The sequence below is a fragment of the Diceros bicornis genome, chromosome 3 (assembly GCF_020826845.1).
Source record: "Diceros bicornis minor isolate mBicDic1 chromosome 3, mDicBic1.mat.cur, whole genome shotgun sequence".
NCBI lineage: Eukaryota > Metazoa > Chordata > Mammalia > Perissodactyla > Rhinocerotidae > Diceros > Diceros bicornis.
This window is the reverse complement of record NC_080742.1, coordinates 47451168-47469664: the sequence shown is the minus strand read 5'-3', so window position 1 is coordinate 47469664 and position 18497 is coordinate 47451168. Positions and strand designations below refer to the sequence as shown.

General features: G+C 42.6%; 1 protein-coding gene across 4 annotated transcripts in view; it reads left to right on the top strand.

Annotated features, from left to right (window-relative positions):
• CDCA7L (cell division cycle associated 7 like) overlaps nucleotides 1–18497 on the top strand; it is a 48052-nt gene that overhangs the window by 28607 nt on the left and 948 nt on the right. The window contains exons 2-9 of one of the 4 annotated variants that reach the window (XM_058526962.1): nucleotides 5655–5795; nucleotides 10191–10328; nucleotides 13309–13686; nucleotides 15134–15205; nucleotides 15321–15488; nucleotides 16231–16356; nucleotides 17112–17261; nucleotides 18347–18483. In XM_058526962.1, coding sequence (XP_058382945.1) covers nucleotides 5655–5795; nucleotides 10191–10328; nucleotides 13309–13686; nucleotides 15134–15205; nucleotides 15321–15488; nucleotides 16231–16356; nucleotides 17112–17261; nucleotides 18347–18483 — 1310 coding nt within the window. Of the gene's footprint in view, nucleotides 1–5654; nucleotides 5796–10190; nucleotides 10329–13308; nucleotides 13687–15133; nucleotides 15206–15317; nucleotides 15489–16230; nucleotides 16357–17111; nucleotides 17262–18346; nucleotides 18484–18497 lie in introns of all 4 variants that reach the window. The other 3 variants (XM_058526944.1, XM_058526954.1, XM_058526973.1) reach the window with 3 other exon arrangements.

Here is an 18497-nt window from a genome sequence, read left to right as displayed (position 1 = left end):
AAAAGGGCCTGACATGGCCTATTGAGCATGCATTGTACATCTGCCTTAAACATTTGCTATGTGCCAAAGATAAGAATGATGCCCTTAAAGGTAGGGATGTAGCTGCCCCCACATTGGCATTTAAGGATAAGCATCTCTTCCTGGAAACTAAGGATTAATTACCAACCTGCTGTGCTCACCTTGTGACTGCTGACCTGCTCACGACTTAACCTGCTGAGCCAACTAAGCATCTCGTGACAGTCGTAAAAGGGACATTCCTATCATATGTGATGTATGCTTTTTGTTCCAACATGGTATATAACCACTCTGTACACCCCATTTCTTTGGTGCCCTTTCTTCCTTGAGGAAGGCAGGCCCCGGGCTATAGTCTTCAGACTTAGTTCATAATAAACTCCCCTCAGTTTTGATTTATGGATTATTTGCATCAGCGGTCCTTACATTAGAAGCTGACGTTTTAAAACTGGGAGATTTCTCACCAAGGCTCAGATTCCTGGTTTCTTTGGAAAGGTTGAAGGTTGGGCACATGGGATCCCCTGTTCCTGCACAGCAGTGGTCCGCTGGAGTGGAGGAGTGACTGCCCTTTCTGGACTCGTGTCTTCAGCTCACCAAGTCAGCACTATTCCATGTTCCCTTACCGTGAGCTGCTGCCTTCATTGCTGGCCTGCTTGGCCCCAAAGCCTGTTGAGTTTGTATTCTTTGTTCCCAAGATGAGCTCTAAGGTAATTTGTAGGGCTTATAAGTGAAATTGGCAGTCCTTTCTGAAAGAGGAGCTATGACTATGACTACTTTGTATGTAGATGTCCTGGTATTCTGGGTGAAAATCTTTAATTCTTCTTGTATAGGAATGTTACAGAGTGCACCTTTTGACGCAGTACACCTTTCCTAGGAAAGTATACCTTCCTAGGAAGAGGAGTGCAAGGTCAGATGCATGTCAGTACCCTTGGCAGGAATTGATTGGTGACCTGCTTTAGGCCAGGCCCTGGGTTGGGTGCTCAGGACTCCGTCCTAGTGCCTGTGTCCTTGTAGGGGAATTGAGTCCTGGTCCTCCACTTGACCTTGGATGATATTCAGTTCACATTGTTATCCCAACAAGGACAGAATTGAGAAGTAGAATAAATGTGTGTATTTAAAAAAATAATCATTAATAATATAACAGTCTTTTCACTTTCAGAAGGGAATTTTTCTTGATTTGTGTTTGGTTAGCTTGAGTGCAGTTTTCCTAATGTGCAAATTTGGCTACTATAAATAGAACCCACTGGTTGGGAATTTTTTGTATTTTCTTTTCAGTTTAATTTGCTTTAATAATGCTTACTTTTTGTCTTTTTCTTGTTTGGTGAGTCTTATGATTGGCATTGTAATCAAATGGAACATAAGCTTTGGGAAAACAGTCTGTTGTACTCTCTGTCTAGACTACACAGCTACCCAGTGGATCACGGCTGAATGGAACAGAAATGGCAGATACTTGGGCCTAATATATTGATATGTTGTTGAACTGGTCATGCAAAAGAAGGATGTCCCTATGAATCCTCTCTTATTGTGTCCCTTGTATGCAAATCTGTCTTCTTGATGGAGTCTGTTAAACAATTTGTGGCATTGAAGACACTTGCATGTTTTACAGGGACTAAATCCTGGGGCTTGTGATTTTCTGAAACTCTTTTCTAAGTGCCTTTTGAAGTTAGGCAGCAAGAAACAGAGCCCCACATGCCCCAAGAATGCATAGTGGTTTTTGCTTTTTTGAAAGTGTGTTCTTTCCTTTTGTTCCTAACCGGTAATCACACCCACTAATGGCACCTCTGGAGCAGATGCAGAAGTCATAGATAAAGGAGGAGGAATTGGGCGGGCACAGGCTTCGCAGTAGTGGCGGCTGTGACAGTAGCCCCAAGGCTAATGCGGTTGCTGCGGGAAGTAGTTTATTCTTATCGCCAGCCTCTCCATTCCTTATATGTGCTTCATTAAAATTAAATCCTGACATGGGATGTTCCTCCTTCTTTAACTCTTTATGTTAAAACAAGCTTCTGGGCCAGCCAGGCTTTTTAATTCATAGAATGGTGATAAGTCAGAAGGAAAAAGACTGAAACCAACTCACCGTCCCTCTCTCAGTGCCACTTCAGGAACTGAACTCGAGGCTATTATGTAAAGTCTAACATACACTTTCATAAGTATTATCTGTTTCTCTAGTACGAGTATATTTTTGGACTATTGGGTCTGATGGCTAAACAACAACAAAAGGTGTCTTTGAAAAGATAAGGGTGCTAAATACTGTTAAATTTACCTCCTTATGAAAAGTTTTAATTTTTCTCCCAAGAACCATCTCAGAGTTAGACTTCATTTAGGAGTTTCTTCTTAGCATAAGTGTGGCAGTTTTTTTCCTATTGTTAGTGGAACTCTAATTCTGTAAATGTCTGCCTGTTTGTCCCTTGAGGTGATTTCATTAGATGGTGGGAAAGTGGGTGTATTAACCCTTTGACATCGTTAAACGTGTATTTAATTTCTGGATTTGTGTTCTCTAAAAACAAAATGTTAAACTTCCTTTGATTGAACCATTAACTTTCTAATTGTTTTTTAAACAAGAAGCATTAAAATCATGATAAAGTAAGTAGATTACGGATTAGTAATTTCTCACATGAACCTAACTGACTGTAAAATTAATTCAATGCACAGAGAAAAAGAATTCAAAGAATTCAAGTAACTTTTGAATACATAACTCTATATATGCTAGTGCAGTGGTCAGAGTGTGGTCTGGGGAACCCCGATGCCCTCTCAGGGTTCCATGAGGACAAAGTTTTTATCATAATAATACTGAGACATTACTTGCCTTTTTTAATTTGTACTGATGGTGCAAAAGCAAGGCAGAGAAAACTGCTAGCCGTTAGCATGAATCAAGGCACTGGCACCCAACTGTGTTAGTGGCATCACATTCTTCACCTCCATACACTCAATTTTAAAAGAAAATGCCAGTTTCACATAAGACTGTCTTGTGCAGTAAAAATTATTTTATTAAAATCTTGACTCTTGAGGGCATATCTTTAATATACAGCATGATGAAACAGGAAGTACATGTAAAGTACTTTTGCCTCCCCAAGTACAATGATTGTTTAATTATCTCATGGAAAAGATCTAGTATATGGTGGAACTGTGTTCCAAGGATAGCAAGAACTACAAAGAAATCTTGAACTTGATTGATTGTTGTTGACGGTATCGTTGATAGTGGTGTTGGTGATGTAAGTTTGAAACTATTTTGTGTGTACAGTCATGCATCGCTTAGCGACGGGGATACGTTCTGATAAATGCATTGTTAGGTGATTTTGTCATTGTGCAAACATCCTAGAGAGTGTACTTACACAAATCTAGATGGTGTAGCCTACTACACACCTAGGCTATACGGTACTAATCTTTGGGACCACTGCCATATATGTGGTCTGTTGTTGACCAAAATGTCCTTATGTGGTGTCTGACTGTATTGTAGGTGGAGCAAATGGGTAAGTATATGAGAAATACCGGGAATTGGGGTTTTCATTGTGGGGGAAAGGAGATACTAATGTGAGATGGAGGGAAGGAGGGAAGAATCCTGCCATGTTGGATTTGAATTCTAAGTGTCACTGTGAACTTGTAATTTAAGATATTTGAATTATCCTTGCTCTGTTCATGTCCACTCAAAGAGCCTAGAAGCAACGATACTTCACTAGCAAGGAGCACACCACATTCTCAGGTCTTGATTTCTAAATGTCAGGGCTCCTTGGAGAATCTCAAATATCACCCTGCTTGTTTCTTATTAAGCTTATTTCTTATTAAGTGCAAAGAGGAAGAGGTATTTTTGCTAAGGAGAAATCTGGCTGATCCTACCTTAACTTGTTGATAACCAACATCACCACTAAAAAGGAGAGACAAGCAGACATGATGTGCTTTCTGAAGGAAGAATGCAGCACTACCTACGAAGCAGTCTTGCTAAAAAGAAGCAAACTTTAATCTGACTGAGCCTCTAGATTCAACTACCAAGTTACAGGAAATCCAAAGGGACAGAGGAGTTTGCTAAATACCATCTTGGGGCTACAAAAAAAGAACCGTCCAAGATCTGGCAAACTCTATAGTCAAATGACCCAGTTTCTTCAAAAATGAGTTCAGGAAAAATATTAAAAATGAAGGAGACATGAGAAAGGACTTAAGAGACCTATTGACCAATGTGTGGACCTTATTTGGATCATGGTACAAATAAACCGTGAGTTATAAAAGATAAATTCCTAGAACTGTGAACACAGACTGTGTATTTGCTGATGAAACAGAGTGAAATGATGCTATGTCTACAATTGCTTTCAAGTAATTCAGAAGGAGGACAGTTGGGTAGGGATACAGATGAAGTAAGATTAGCCACGGGCAGATAATTGCTAGGGAGTCCACACATGTGTTCATTGTGCTGTTCCATCTACTTATGAACATGTTTGAAAGTTTTTATAATTACATTTAAAAAGACTACTAATGAGGGGTAACCTGACGTTTTGGGCCTCCTTAATGCATGAAAAAACAATCAAATACAATGCATAATCCTTGTTTTGAGTGGTTCCCGTTTGCCCCCAAAACGTTATGAAAGACATTTTGGGGACATTTGCAGACATCTAAATATGGACTTATAGTAAATGATATTATTGAATTGATGTCAATTGTTTTAGGTACAATTATGTTTTTTTGGTTCTGTGGGAGAAATGTGTGCTGGGAGATGTGTTTTGAAGTATTTTAGGGTGAATTATTATGATGTCTGAAAATTACTTTAAACACACATGAGTTAGGTTGGCTCAAACTAAACTGCTGTTTTCCTAGATCAAAAACAGTCAAATATCAGCAAACGCCTGTGGTTGTACCTAATATTTGTTGCAAGAGAGAAAGAAAGCAAATGTGGTGACAAATGGGGGTTCCAGGTGAAGAATATAGCAACGTTTGTACTATGCTTTCACGTTTTTACGTTTTTATGTGTTTGAACTTTTTCAAATAGGTACGAATAGGTATTCAACATATGAAAATGAACTCAGCAGATACATATTTGTTAGATTAAATGTGCTGACAGCATTCTCTCTGGGAATAATTGCCTCTAATAACGTTTGGGTTCTCTTGGAATTAATTCTAAAACTACTTAAATTGATTCAGAATATAGAAAAGAAGGAAAGCTACTTATTTCGTTGTATGTATTTTCATATTTCTGAATCAGCATATGACAAAGAACAGAAAAATAGAGGACTGCAGGTGGAAATTAAGAGGAGCTTAGTAATATCTTATGGAATCTTTTTTACATGGATGACATTTAAAGACAAATTCACTATAGGAGAAAAATAGAGAGATCATTGGTTTCTCAGAAATCAATGCCTAATTTCTTATCTTTTGCCAGGAGATCAAAATGGCTTCTATTTAGGCATGGCCTTGACATTGTCTGTAAGATGGGATGTATCTCTAGAATTTGAAAAAGAAAAGTCCCTTCCTCCCCTCTTCCTTTGTTGCCACGAAGTCTCAGCTGAAGCACATTTTGCTCAGGGTTACTGGGGTCTTCTCAGCAACCATGGCAGATGGATAAAGTTAAGAAATGGTAATTCCTACTCCTGTCTAGAAAATTTCCTTAAGTGATTATAACAGCCCCTGGTTTTATCTTCGTCTTTTTGAATCCAAAACAGATCCCTAAAGAAGTGGCTGACATCTTTAACGCCCCCAGTGATGATGAAGAGTTCGTTGGATTCCGAGATGATGTTCCCATGGAAACCCTCTCATCAGAGGAGAGCTGCGATAGTTTTGACTCACTGGAGTCAGGGAAACAGGTATGGATGCTTCCTTTCAAGACAGGCATGTTCATCTGGAAGCCGGGATCTTGGTTCAGATATTCTTTTCTTTGAACATGGTCTGAGATTGGTGATACCAGTTAATTGTCTAGCATTTTGTTTTGTGTGTTATGCCTTCATGTTTCAAGAAACTGGTGAGAGTACCTAACTCACTTTTGCCGTTTAAATCCTTTCTACGAACAATTATTATTTTTGTTTAATAAAGGGGACTCACATGATCAAATCTATTTTCTTTGCAGCGTCAGGCTGCAGCCTGTGGTGAGGCTGTATTCAGAGTCCTCCCACACAGCTGGCAGTGGGGGGCCAGCCCTGCACCGCGATAGCCCACACCGCGCAGCACAGTGCAGGAATGTGTGGTTTCCATGAGACAATTGCGTCTCTGTGCTCCAGCAGCGTGGTTCTATCAGCACCTCACTCTTGAAATTGCTGGGGAGAGCATTATTCTTTCTTTAATTACTTTGATCTGTGGCAAACACAAGTTACAGTTCTCCGAGAGTTAGATCCCTGGAGGTTTATATCGTGCTTTAGCAAAAGCATGGTCAATCAAAATATCTGGCCTTGCATCCCTTTTTCTTCTGAATTCATTGTGGCACTCCAAATTCCTCATTCTCCCTCAACCATGGCCTTTCTTAAACGGCTGTAAATTAAACCCACCTTGCTTCAATTGGGCAAGTATAGTAAGGGAAGCAGTTAATCGTATAAGTGAAGTGCCTGCTTGATTACTCCACTGACTGTGTATGTTTGGCCTCGGTGGGAACTGTTCTTTCCCAGGTTGCAGGGGCCTTTCTGGTGTCTTTGTTCCTCGTCTGACTTGATGTCTCTGCAGCATTTGACCCCACCAGCCGTCTGCTTCCACTCCCCTTGGTCTCGTCCTCTCTCTTACACTTTTTGTTCTTTGTTGTCATCTCTTCTCTTTCCTGTCCCCATATGTGGATGTTCTCCAAGATTTTGTCTTCAGTCCTTTTCACTGAGTGATCTCAGTGATTGGCCTTGTTTCAGCTGTTACCTCCAAGTTCTTTATGGCTTGGCTTCTCTCTGCAGCCCCAGCTTTATTTCTGACTGCCAGTTGGACAGATCCTGATTGTTCAAGGGAGATCTGAAACTCCCCGTTTTCCCTCCCCTGGTTGTCTGTCTTCCCCATTTTTATCTCCATCTTTGGTGTTCTTGACTCCTCCTCCTCCTCTCCCATCTCCCCGACTCCCTTGCAGGAGTTGACGAATCTTCTGCCATGTTCCTCACCTCCATCCCTTCCAGCTTCTCTTCCGTTTTCAGCTACCATAGTTCTCATCGCCCTCACCTCACAGTTGTAGAACTGAGTTCTGGTCGCAATCCTCTCTTACTCAGAAATTGCCGGTCTCTCCATTCAAGCATAGTCAGGCAGTGAGGGAGAGTTGGGGCACTCTGAGCAGTGCAGGAGGTGTGTAAAGTGCCGAGCACAGAGCCTGGCACGCAGTAGGCGTTAAGAAACAAAGCAGCTGCTTTTGTTGCTGCGACGACTGCCGCTTCCATGCAGTTGAGCCTGCCCTTCCTGCCCCACCCCCCACCGTCTGACCCAGCATGCCTTCCATGGCCTGTGACAGTGTGCTTGTCATATAGATTGCATTTAATTCACATATCTCCCTGGGCAGGTGTAGGTGCTATTATTATCCCCATTTTACAGGTGATAAAACTGAAGCCCAGGGAGGTGAAATGACTAGTCTAAGGCCCCACATCTGAGAAGTGGCTGGGCTGGGATGTTCCAAATCTAGGAGCATCACTTCTCACCGTCCTACCTCCCACCACTCTTTCCTGCCTGCTGTGCTGCAATAGACCAGAAGCTGCAGTGATTCCTTCATCGTACACTCTTCTGTCCTTTGTGTACACTGGTCCATGCTTTCATCCTGCCTGGGTACTTTCTCATCATTGTCTAGACTCTACCCTAGTTCAGATCCAGTTCAAATGCTGCTTCTTGCATGAAGTCTTACTGGATTTTCTTTCTTTCTATACACCATATTGCTCGTGTCTCCCTTATAACACTGATCCTCACCATGGTTACTTATGGTCTTGTCCAGCTCCCCCACTAAATTATAGCTCTTTGATGGAAGGGACCTCTTACTTGAATGGTGCTTTCCAGCTCTCCTGGCTCAGAGTGCTTGCTCTGTTGTACCTTTCCTCTTGTTTCACGCACCCAGCACCCATTGGTGAATGAGCAATGGGTGGGATTTGTGAAGCAATTGAAGTAGGATGCTTGTCTGACTGGTTCAGCCTGCCATCACTGTCCAGTCTGTTTCTTCATGTCACATGAGCTTCCAAATGGAAAATGGAATCACTCTGTTAGCTCCTCTTCCCATCTGTTATTTGCTTACATTCTTGATCATGGTAGATATAGGTTACCAAAGCCCATGATACGTTGCCTCATATTGATTTTAAACGATAACGAAACAGATCCCGGAGAGCCAAGAGCTGTGTGAGGGTTGTAACCAAGAATGCAGTGAAGCTGTGTGGAGTGGATATTTGCTTCATGCAGACCATATTAAAAACAATTTTTACACCCTTGGAATAAGCAGAATAAAAGCATAGGCCTTAGTTTAGGACTGTGGCTAAGTTGTTTTTCTCTATCAGAACCAGCTATCAAAGATACTGATTTCTCCCAGGCTGACCACTGCCTTGTGAGGTCAGCTCAAAGGACAGAAAGAGCCAGAAGGACTGCAAGGTTGGAACTTGCTGCTCTAAGGCATGACCTGTTGTCTTTGGGCCCTAGGCAGAGACTTTGGGTATATAATAACATTTACACATAGGCCTCATTGCCCTAAATCAGCCTGCAGGGGCCGGCTCAGGGCTCTGTGAGCCAGATGTTTCCTGTACTTGGAGATAGCAGGTTCCTGATGGGTTCCTTAGGAGCCAGCTGTGTACCCTTCTTCCTTACTAATAAACCCTGGCCTGCTGCTTCCACACCTGACCCCAGACACTCACGATCCATTTTAACCAGCCGAGAGAAGATGCATGAACTTGCACACGATATGACTTCAGTCTCCCTTAAACACAATTTGAATTTCACTTTAAAGAAACTTCCCTTTTGTGTGTGCATTTTTTTTCAAGCAGCTGCACCACAGCTATCAACAAAGGAACAAAGTAATTTAGCTCTGAGCACACTCACTCCAATTACCCATAATAATTCATAGGAGACATTTTTAAGCAAAAAAAATGCTGGATATAGGCATTTCTTTCTCTATCCCCTCGTAAGTTTTCCCACTCATCTGTTATATCTGTTTTTCCCCAGAGATTATCTGAGCTCGAAAAAGTATATAATTAAAGTCAGGGAAAGGCAGGGGGAGATAAAGATTCTCCAACCAAACTTGGTATGATGAGGGGTCATTGCTATATTGGGTGCAGGAGGAAGAGACGTCAGAGGCAGCTGGGGACACGGACTCCGACCCTGGTTGCCAGCTTGGAGGAGTATGGTTTCTGGGTCTCCTCTCTGCACTGCAATTTTTCCTTTTCCCTCTCCTTTCTTTCGGGCCTGCCATTTAGAGAGCCTAGTTTCCTTTTTATTAGTTCAAAAGAAAGAAAATGTCATTATTGGAAAATGTCTCTCCTTTTTAAAAGTCAGTCCTGTAACATCTTTCCTTCTGCTCACTTGCTACCTGTTGGTGGCTGCCGGCCTCTCCCTCCTGTGGGAGAGGAGGGGTCGAGGAGGGTTGGAGCACGTGTTCCGTCGGTCCCCTGCGGTAATTGGTAATGGAGCAACCGCAGTCTCCTCAGCAGTGGGCGGGGAGGGGTGTGAGAGGCTCCAGCTCTTTCCTACAGAGAAACTTGCTGTCTGTGAGAGGGAAGCACACTCACCGACGTGGAGGAGACGGGCTTTGGATGGCTGATAGAAAGGACAGCCAGCAAGTGAGAGGGAGCCAGGCTTTCTCCTCACATCTTCTTCCCTTGTGTTTTCGGTTCTGTGTGAAAGCAGACGTTCCCGAAGGCCAGCCCTGGCAGGGGACACTGCATTCCATCAGCACTTATGAGTCACACAAGAAGCTGGTTGAGGCTGTGGCCATGCTGATTTTTTGAAATCGTTAGATTTGTGGGTCTGCATTTCTGTGAGCTTTAGAAAATATGTATATATGTGTGTTTTTATTGTGGTAAAATATATATGACATAAAATTTACCATTTTCAACCATTTTTAAGTGTAGACAAGTCCCCAGTTTCTTGCTAGCAAGACACTAAGTGGTATTAAGTACATTCACAGTGTTGTGCAGCTGTCACTGTTAGGCATTTCCAGAATGTTTTCATCATCTTAAACAGAAACTCTCTACCCATTAAACAATAAATCCGCATTGCCCCCTGGCCTCTGGTAACCTCTATTCTTCTTTTTTTCTCCATGACGTGTGTTTTTAATTTAGCAGGATGTGCGATTCCATTCCAAATACTTTACGGAAGAGCTAAGAAGAATTTTTATAGAGGACACTGACTCAGAGATGGAAGATTTTGAAGGATTTACGCAGAGTGATCTGAATGTAAACAGTAACCCAGAAGTAATGGTAATAATTATCAATATGAGGGAGTGTGGATTGTAGTATTTTTAGTCCTATTTGTGAACTGTATTTTTATTTGTAAGAAGTCACTTCCCACATGAAAAGATTTTACTTTTTCTTACATGTTTATTATATAAGCTAGTTAACAAAATATAAAAATTGCTATTCTAAGGCTAATCTCTGGTCCCTAGTCCATTATTCTCTTAGAGAAAATCCAGTTGTCTTCCCCTTTGGAGTTTTGGGGTGTGTGTCCCAGGTGTCCTTATCAAAGAATTTATTTCAGACTTTTTTTTTTTTGCTGAGGAAGATTCACCCTCAGCTAACATCTGTTGCCAATCTTCCTCTTTTTTGCATGTGAGCCGCGGCCACAGCATGGCCACCAAGAGACAAGTGGTGTAGGTCCACGCCCAGGAACTGAACCCAGGCTGCTGAAGCGGAGTGCGCCCAACTTAACCACTAGGCCACCGGGGCTGGCCCTATTTCACACTCTCTTGAACCTTTTTTATCGGAAAAGAGGAGGGTCTATCTGGGAGTAACAAGTTCATTAAAGTCATTTCTTGTTGTGTGCAAAGTAGTGTTCTTAGGTTTGGAGTTAATTTGGCAAAAATTTAGCTGTGGTACAGACTTAGAGTTTTCCCTGTGCATTCTTGATTTGGATGCTGACATGCTTTCTAATGATAAAGATGACCCAGGCCTGCCCGCTTCCTGAGAGAAATCTGCTGTCAGCACTTTGCCATCAAGAGACTTGTTGGTTGATCTCTTCCTTTTATTCCGTATGTTTAAGCCAGTTTACTGCCGACTAGTATATATTTATCCCCCCAAAATCAATGTACCACTTCCTTCTTTGGTATCAAGATAAAGGATAGAGGTTAAGCCTCTTCACGCTTAGAACCTCCGAAGGAACCACTTCTGGCATGGAACTCTGTAGAAGTTTAAATTAGCTATAACTAGTAGGTTCGTTTTGTCCCTCATCTTTTCTTGGGGAACTTAAGGCCTGAAAGCCCTAATAGTAGGCTGCTTTGTTTGATGGTGATTTTTTTCTGTGAATAGCAACACAAAGCTGTGCCAGGCTGTAGCCCCAGCCCTCCTTTGGCTTTCTTTACAGAAGCTGTATGGCAGTTCATGTGTTCTGGCCAACAAGTCTCTGGTTTCTTGCCAGCAAGACACTAAGATCCTTCCAAACCCTAATGGGTATCATCTACTCTTGGTGACTTATTTATCTTCTGTTCTTTAGCTAAGCGATATCTGGTTATTCAAAGAATTTGAGTTTCCAGCATGGGATTGTAAATTACCCCAAAAGTCTTTTTTCCCCCCCATAGTCTCTAAATTTTGGGTATGAATTGTGACGTGTTGCGTTGACTCTGATATAATTCATAGTTCAGGGCAGGTCCACCTGCAAATTTTATTTTAAAATTATGTGAGAAAACAAGCACTGTTGTCTCCCTACCCAACCTTCTGCCCACCCTAGTGAGAACTGGTGAGACCACCTTTTCTGATAATAGGATCTTACTATACCTTGGTGTGTAGTGGTCTTCTAGCCAGATGTGAAACAGCCACAGCAGTGGTGCTGGCCCTTGTGTTCTTTCCTCAGGTCTGAGTCTCCACTGGTATTTACAGTTTGCTGTTCTCCTACTTCAGTCCTCAGTAATAAGCTGCTCCACATCCTTGGTGAAGAGAGGTGGTTTAGATGATGATTATGATAAATAAGTAAAGCCAATCGGGGAGGTGTTTCCTCTGAAGTTCTCCGACAATGTCTCCTACAATTGGACTCCTGCAGCCCACCATTTTGAATTCCAGAACTACTAATGTAGAAAGTTGAAGATACTAAAGAAAAATAGATAAATCAGTACAGTATGGTCTCATTTCTCTACTTGGCTTGTGGATTGATACATACGCCACGGTTTGGCAGTTATCTGCATTTTTTTCCTCCCTCTGCCTTATTTTTAACTTGAGTCCAGCTAGAATTTGGGGAGTAGTCACTGAGGAGGAAGCAGAGTCGTTTAACTGAATCCTGGGCCCATCTGGCTGCTCTCCTCACAGTAGCCCCATTGTTAGGGGTCCCCGACAGAGGTTCCCAGACTAAACTTTCCAGCATGTGGGTCAAGGAAAGATGCCCAGGAGATGGCTTTGATCTCAATATTTAAACCTATGTCTACTATTGCCAAGAGTCCCATCACATCTGAGCTATCATCCACTGTCACCTGGGTAATGTCATCTGGCCACTGCCTTCTGTTCTTCCTGTGTTCTCACATGTAAAACGTAACTGAGTTATGTTTTAATGCTGGAGACCTGTACTACCTAGTGAGTTTGAAAATTGGGGGTGAGAATTTCCTGAGGTGATGAACTGGTGCTCTGTGACAGCCTGCAGAGCTCTCTGCCTTGATTTCACCCCATGGGTCTGCAGGTTACCGAAAAGGGAGGAGGGCTTCCTTTGGAGTGAGAACCCATCATGTCCTGGGGATAAAGTTTCCCCCACTGACCCCAGTGACCTGTCACCTGCCTGCTCCTTGGTCACTTCACTGAAGTGAGGTCAGCTTTCCTGTCCCTTTTACTCAAAATTCTCATTCCTGCTATTTAAGGCAGAATAGTCAGTATATTTTTTTCCTTAGCACTCCGTTTTTGTCTGACGATAACTCTTATGTCATGCACACCATTTTCTTTGAATTTTCCTCATTACGTGGCTTCCAGATGTGCCAGCCTGGCTGCTCCACTGTGGAAGAGCCCCCTTGGTCAGCGTTTTGCTCCCAGCCTGATGCTCTGATGGAACACAGTCTGCCAGTGGGTGTGGCTGGGGCAGAGTGTAGCAGCAGAGTGCTTGCTCTTTGATTATATTCATCAACAAACTATGTGAGCGTTTAACTGAAGAGTTCAGAGGGAACTCATATGGTCATTCTTTTTCCTAAAATAACGTCAGAGTGGTTTTAAAGATACGTCTTTTCGAAGGTCTGTTATAGATAACGTCTTTGTTCCTTCTTTCATTTTGTAGCTCGTGGAGTCAGATTTGAGCGATGACAGTAAAGCCTCTTTAGTAAGCGAGGAAGAGGAAGATGATGAAGAAGAAAAGGCTACGCCTAGAAGGAGCAGGCCTAGAAGAAGCAGCATTGGTCTTCGGGTAGCCTTTCAGTTCCCTACCAAGAAACTGGCAAAAAAACCAGATAAAAACAATGCTTCTGAGCCACTGTTTTCTAGCTCACGCTTACAGGACAATAAAAAATCAATTCTTGGAAGAAAGAAAAGCTGCAGAAAGGGGAAGGAAAGGGATGATTCTGCCTCTGAGTCTGAGGATGACTCCAGGGATGAGGGCCAGGAGAGCTCAGATGCCCTGTTGAAAAGGACCATGAACATCAAGGAGAACAAGGCCATGGTAAGGCCCGCGGCGTGTGGTCTGGGGGCTGCACCCCGCCCTGACCAGTGGCTGCCGAGGCTCACGGAACTGTTTGTTTTTACGGCTGCTGCTGCTTTGGCTTCTGTCAGGAAATGTGTCCTGGGTATTGGGTATCCTTTCTCTTTTTCTGAACCCCACACAGTTATTACCTGATCAGCTCTGGTTTGGGAACAGGAGACTCCCCAGGACCACTTTTAGCCCCCTACGTGGTGCCATGAGCTAATGCTGCTTACTGTTTATCCAGTTCTAAATATATAGCAGTATGGGAGATGAGAGAGGGTGAACAGCTGGCCTGTTCACAGCAGAAAGATGCAAAGTGTAAATAAGATGTCACAAAGCCCACTTAAGAGTTGTAATGTGCAGGTCACTTTCAACCTAGAAACCGTTCTCTTGTGATGACCTGCTGTGGTTTCAAGACATTACCTGAAGGAGTGAAAGAAGTCTAGGTCAAAACAACTCAATAGTTTTGAATCACTTTAAAATGTCATCACTAGAACAATTAATGGAACAAAATGAAATTTTTGCTATGTGTATTTGATTTTTCTATATGTGGTCGATAACTGCTTCATAATTTCATATATACAGAATTAAAAGAAAATAATTTGAGCACTCATCACTTTTAGCATTATAGTGTTTTTTCTTTAATATTTTCTTTTAAGAAAGCATAATGTAATGATACTGTATATGCAATCTCATATGTCTAATAAGTTACCTAGGAAAATATAAAGCCTACTTTTGGGTGAAATATGTCCTAAGACACATTTGTGCTTAGCAAAGGGAAATTTTTAGCACTGTGTCTCTATCTTTAAAATGAGAACTATGTTCTGCATGATTTTTTAGTGACACCCGTACATTTGCATAAGTCTAAAACTAAAAAGAATCTTAATTAAATTGTCTGATTAGCATATTAATGCCTATTATTTGATATTCTTAGGTGTTTATTTGGAAATATTTTCATAAATTATTTTTATTGATGAGAAATTAATCAACTTAATGAGTTTTTTGGAGCTTTAAATAACTGTCAGAATGATGTACTTGGGCCTTTTCTGTTTTGAACATGGTGAAACTTGATTCAGGTGTGCAAAATGATATGGTCCAGGGTCACACTGCTAATTAGTGGCCCAGTCAGGATTCCAGCCTCATGCTCCAGGGCTTGGTCATTCCTGGACAGTTTTCATTGTGTCATATCCTTATATGTAAGGAATGGGCTTAGATTTTATTCTTATGAAAGGTAATATCAGCATCTCACAGCTGGAGATAAAAATATTTACACGTGGGGTTAAAAATGTAACAACTGTTGAGATCTGATGTAAACTGATGAGTGAAGTTTCTCACGGCTGCAAAACTGAAGACTCGTGATAAGGTGTTAGATGAACTAGACTTGGCAATATTTTTGTAAGATCCTCTCTTTTGTTCTGAACTTTAGCTTGCTCAGTTATTGGCAGAATTGAACTCGATGCCAGATTTCTTCCCAGTGCGAACCCCGAACTCAGCTTCTGTAAGTGGAACTCTTATGACGATTTATTCCAATACTGATAGACATAATTGCTTGCCATATGGCTTTTATTCAAGAAAGCACACAGTTGCATACCTCTGTGCTCTGCTTTCAGAAGAAGAGAACAGTGAGGCGGGCCTTCTCGGAGGGACAGACCGCACGGCGCACGAACCCAACCCGGAGCGCACGGCCTCCGGAGAAGTTTGCTCTGGAGAATTTCACTGTCTCAGCTGCCAAATTTGCAGAAGAGTTTTACAGTTTCAGAAGAAGGAAGACAATTAGTGGGGTATTTTCTGACCATAATAAGCAAATTCTTCTTTTTTAAGCCCGTGAGCCTCAGATGTGAGTGTTCATCAGAGTCACACCAGGGCTTGTTAAAAGTGCAGAGGTTCTGACTTGGTAGGTCTGCAGCAGCTGAGAATTTGCATTTCCACCAACTTCCCCGGGGGCGCTGGTGCTCCTGGGACCACACTCTGAGAAGAACCTCTGGTCTAAGCTTTAGGCTACAGAGCAAGTCCTTTATCTAAGCCCAGCCAAGGAGCCGCTCAGTGGGTAGGACCCCCAGTTTGATCTCCAGTGGAGGCCACAAAGGCCTGTTAATACCTCCAGGCAGCTTGTGGTTTTGCTTTTGGGAAAGTACAGTGATTCCTCCTAGCTTTTCTGTTCTAGGATTGGGGCATTTCCACTGCTTTCAGTCTGGAGTGAGAAATTTGGACCCTTCCCATTTATGGGTTTGGCTCTTCAATGTGATTCACTTCCCTGTCCTCACAGAGTTTACAGCAGGTGACCATTTATGGGTCAGGTAAAACTGGAGCTTCCCATTTATCATTTATCACCTTGCCATTGAAGGAAGCTTGGCACTGTGTGGCAGGAGCTCAGTAAATGATTAAGCGAATGAATGATTCCAGAGAAATAGAAGAGGAACATAACATTAATGGTGCTAGCGCTCTGAGGGATTAAAACTTTGATGAGTTTCTTTTTAACCACTCAATATCTTATGCCAGGTTCTGCTTTGGCTTATTTTGCAGGGGAAATGCCAGGGCTATAGACGGCGTCACCGTCTATCTTCTTTTCGGCCTGTGGAGGATATCACTGAAGAGGACTTAGAAAATGTTGCCATAACTGTTCGAGATAAAATCTATGATAAAGTTCTGGTAAATTATACATGATGGGTAATTCACATGATTGTGATTCTTACTGGGAGTCCAAGGCCCTGGTGTTTGAAATCCTGCATTGTTTTTAAACTGTATCTGGCCTTACAGCCTTGTGTCATCGCCCCAGGGCTCAGAGCCGGGCTCTGAACTGGAGGGTCAGCTGTCACTGGGACAGGGAAGACGGCTTAGTGCCATAATTCTCACCAGGAGAGAGGTCTCTCTATCTGGGGCAGATGGGTATAGTTTGGAAAAGCATATTTATTTAAAATTGTTATATTTTAAATATTTATATGGCTTTTGTTTTAAACATTGAAAAAAATAATGTGCTTTTTGGTTAATATAACCATGGAAACTAAAGTTTGACAGAATATCTTTGGTTGGTAGCAAATGGGTTAAAATTTCTCTTAATGATTTGGAGGGAGGCTCTGTGTTGTTCTACATCATATTTTAGATAAGTAATGGGACACTGTCTTAAGGTAGTATTAAAATGTCTTTAATTTAATTGTAACATTTTAAAACCAGGAGATTTTTTACTCAGTCTCGTCTGCCCTTATATGCTTCTCTGGCCCCAGAACTAAAAGTGCTTACAGGCTACCGGAGGGTGCCATGGTTTGTACCAGAGATACAGTGCTGCTCAATTCTAGGAGGGAGGTAGTGCGTCTTCATGCACTTGGGAATGTCCATGACAGCCCGTGGCCTTGTGGGCCTCACCCTATAAATTCCCTGTTCACCCACTCACCGCCTTCCCCCCTTAGGGTAACACTTGCCATCAGTGTCGGCAGAAGACCATCGACACCAAGACAGTGTGTCGGAACCAGGGCTGCGGTGGGGTGCGAGGACAGTTTTGTGGGCCGTGCCTGCGGAATCGCTACGGGGAGGACGTGCGGTCAGCGCTGCTGGACCCGGTAGGAACGGAGTTCACTTTCGTCATGAACTATATTGGTGAAGGGAAGCAGGCAAAAGCTGGGGCTCCCTGTAGCTGCAGAGCTCTGGTTTCTGTAGGTCTCTGCCACCCTCCTCTCTCTGCATCTGAACTCTGGGGAAAATGAAAAATTGTTTCCTTCTGGAAAGAGAGCAAACTGACCAACAGATAGGACAGGAAGAGAAGGCATTGGGTCTTCCAGGGTCAGAGCCAAGCTTTCTTACAGTTTTGGTTTGTACAGGTGAATCTGGGTGCCTTTCTTCAGCGGTGTAATTTACCTTGATTTTTCCTGGGCCAGCCAGGCCGGGGGCAAGTATATTGTGGTGGAGGATGCCTGGCCCTGCTGTAAAGTTTCACATCTGTTAATGCAGTTTATTTCCGTTATTAACTCATTTAACCTTATGAAGGAGGTATGTAATCTCTGTATGCCTCAGTTCCCTCTGTAAAATGAGACAAGAGTATCATGATTGGTATGTATGCCCTTGAAGCTGGGTAGTCTGGCTCCAGAGACTGTGCTTTTAACCACTGCATGACCTCTTATGGAGCAGTCATAGGGGTGAATATACTGTTCCCATTTGCAGATGAATATAAACCACTTAACCTGACTAGCAGTTTTACAACAATCACACAAAGGGAGTGTAAGAGCTAGAATTCACCCCTGGGTCTCACTGATCTTTTGAGAAACCCTGCACTCCCAAAACCAGGGCGGACTTCACAGGTGTGTGACCTGTGCGGTTGTATGAGGCTCTGCACTTGGTCTAATACTCCTGAAATTCTCCAAAATTTCTCAACAGGTGTCTACTAATTATGTAGCTGGTCCTGTCTAAAACCAGCATTTTTCAATATTTCTCCATGTGTGATGTTGGGTAATCAACCTTTCTAGGCCTTTTTGAAACACGTGAGAGGAAGGAGACACATTAGATAAGCCTTCACCTTGTGACATTTACTGAAAGATAACATGTGATTAAAGATTGGAGGAGAGACCAGGTGAGCCAGGCTTCACCATCATCTCGTCTTGCCAGAGCCTGTAGATAATGGGGGAAATTTCTGCTGTCGTGTCTCTCCTAGGATTGGATGTGCCCTCCCTGCCGTGGGATCTGCAATTGCAGTTACTGCCGGAAGCGTGATGGCCGCTGTGCCACAGGGATCCTCATTCATCTGGCCAAGTTTTACGGTTATAATAACGTTAAGGAATATCTGGAGAGGTAAGTCTCACAAA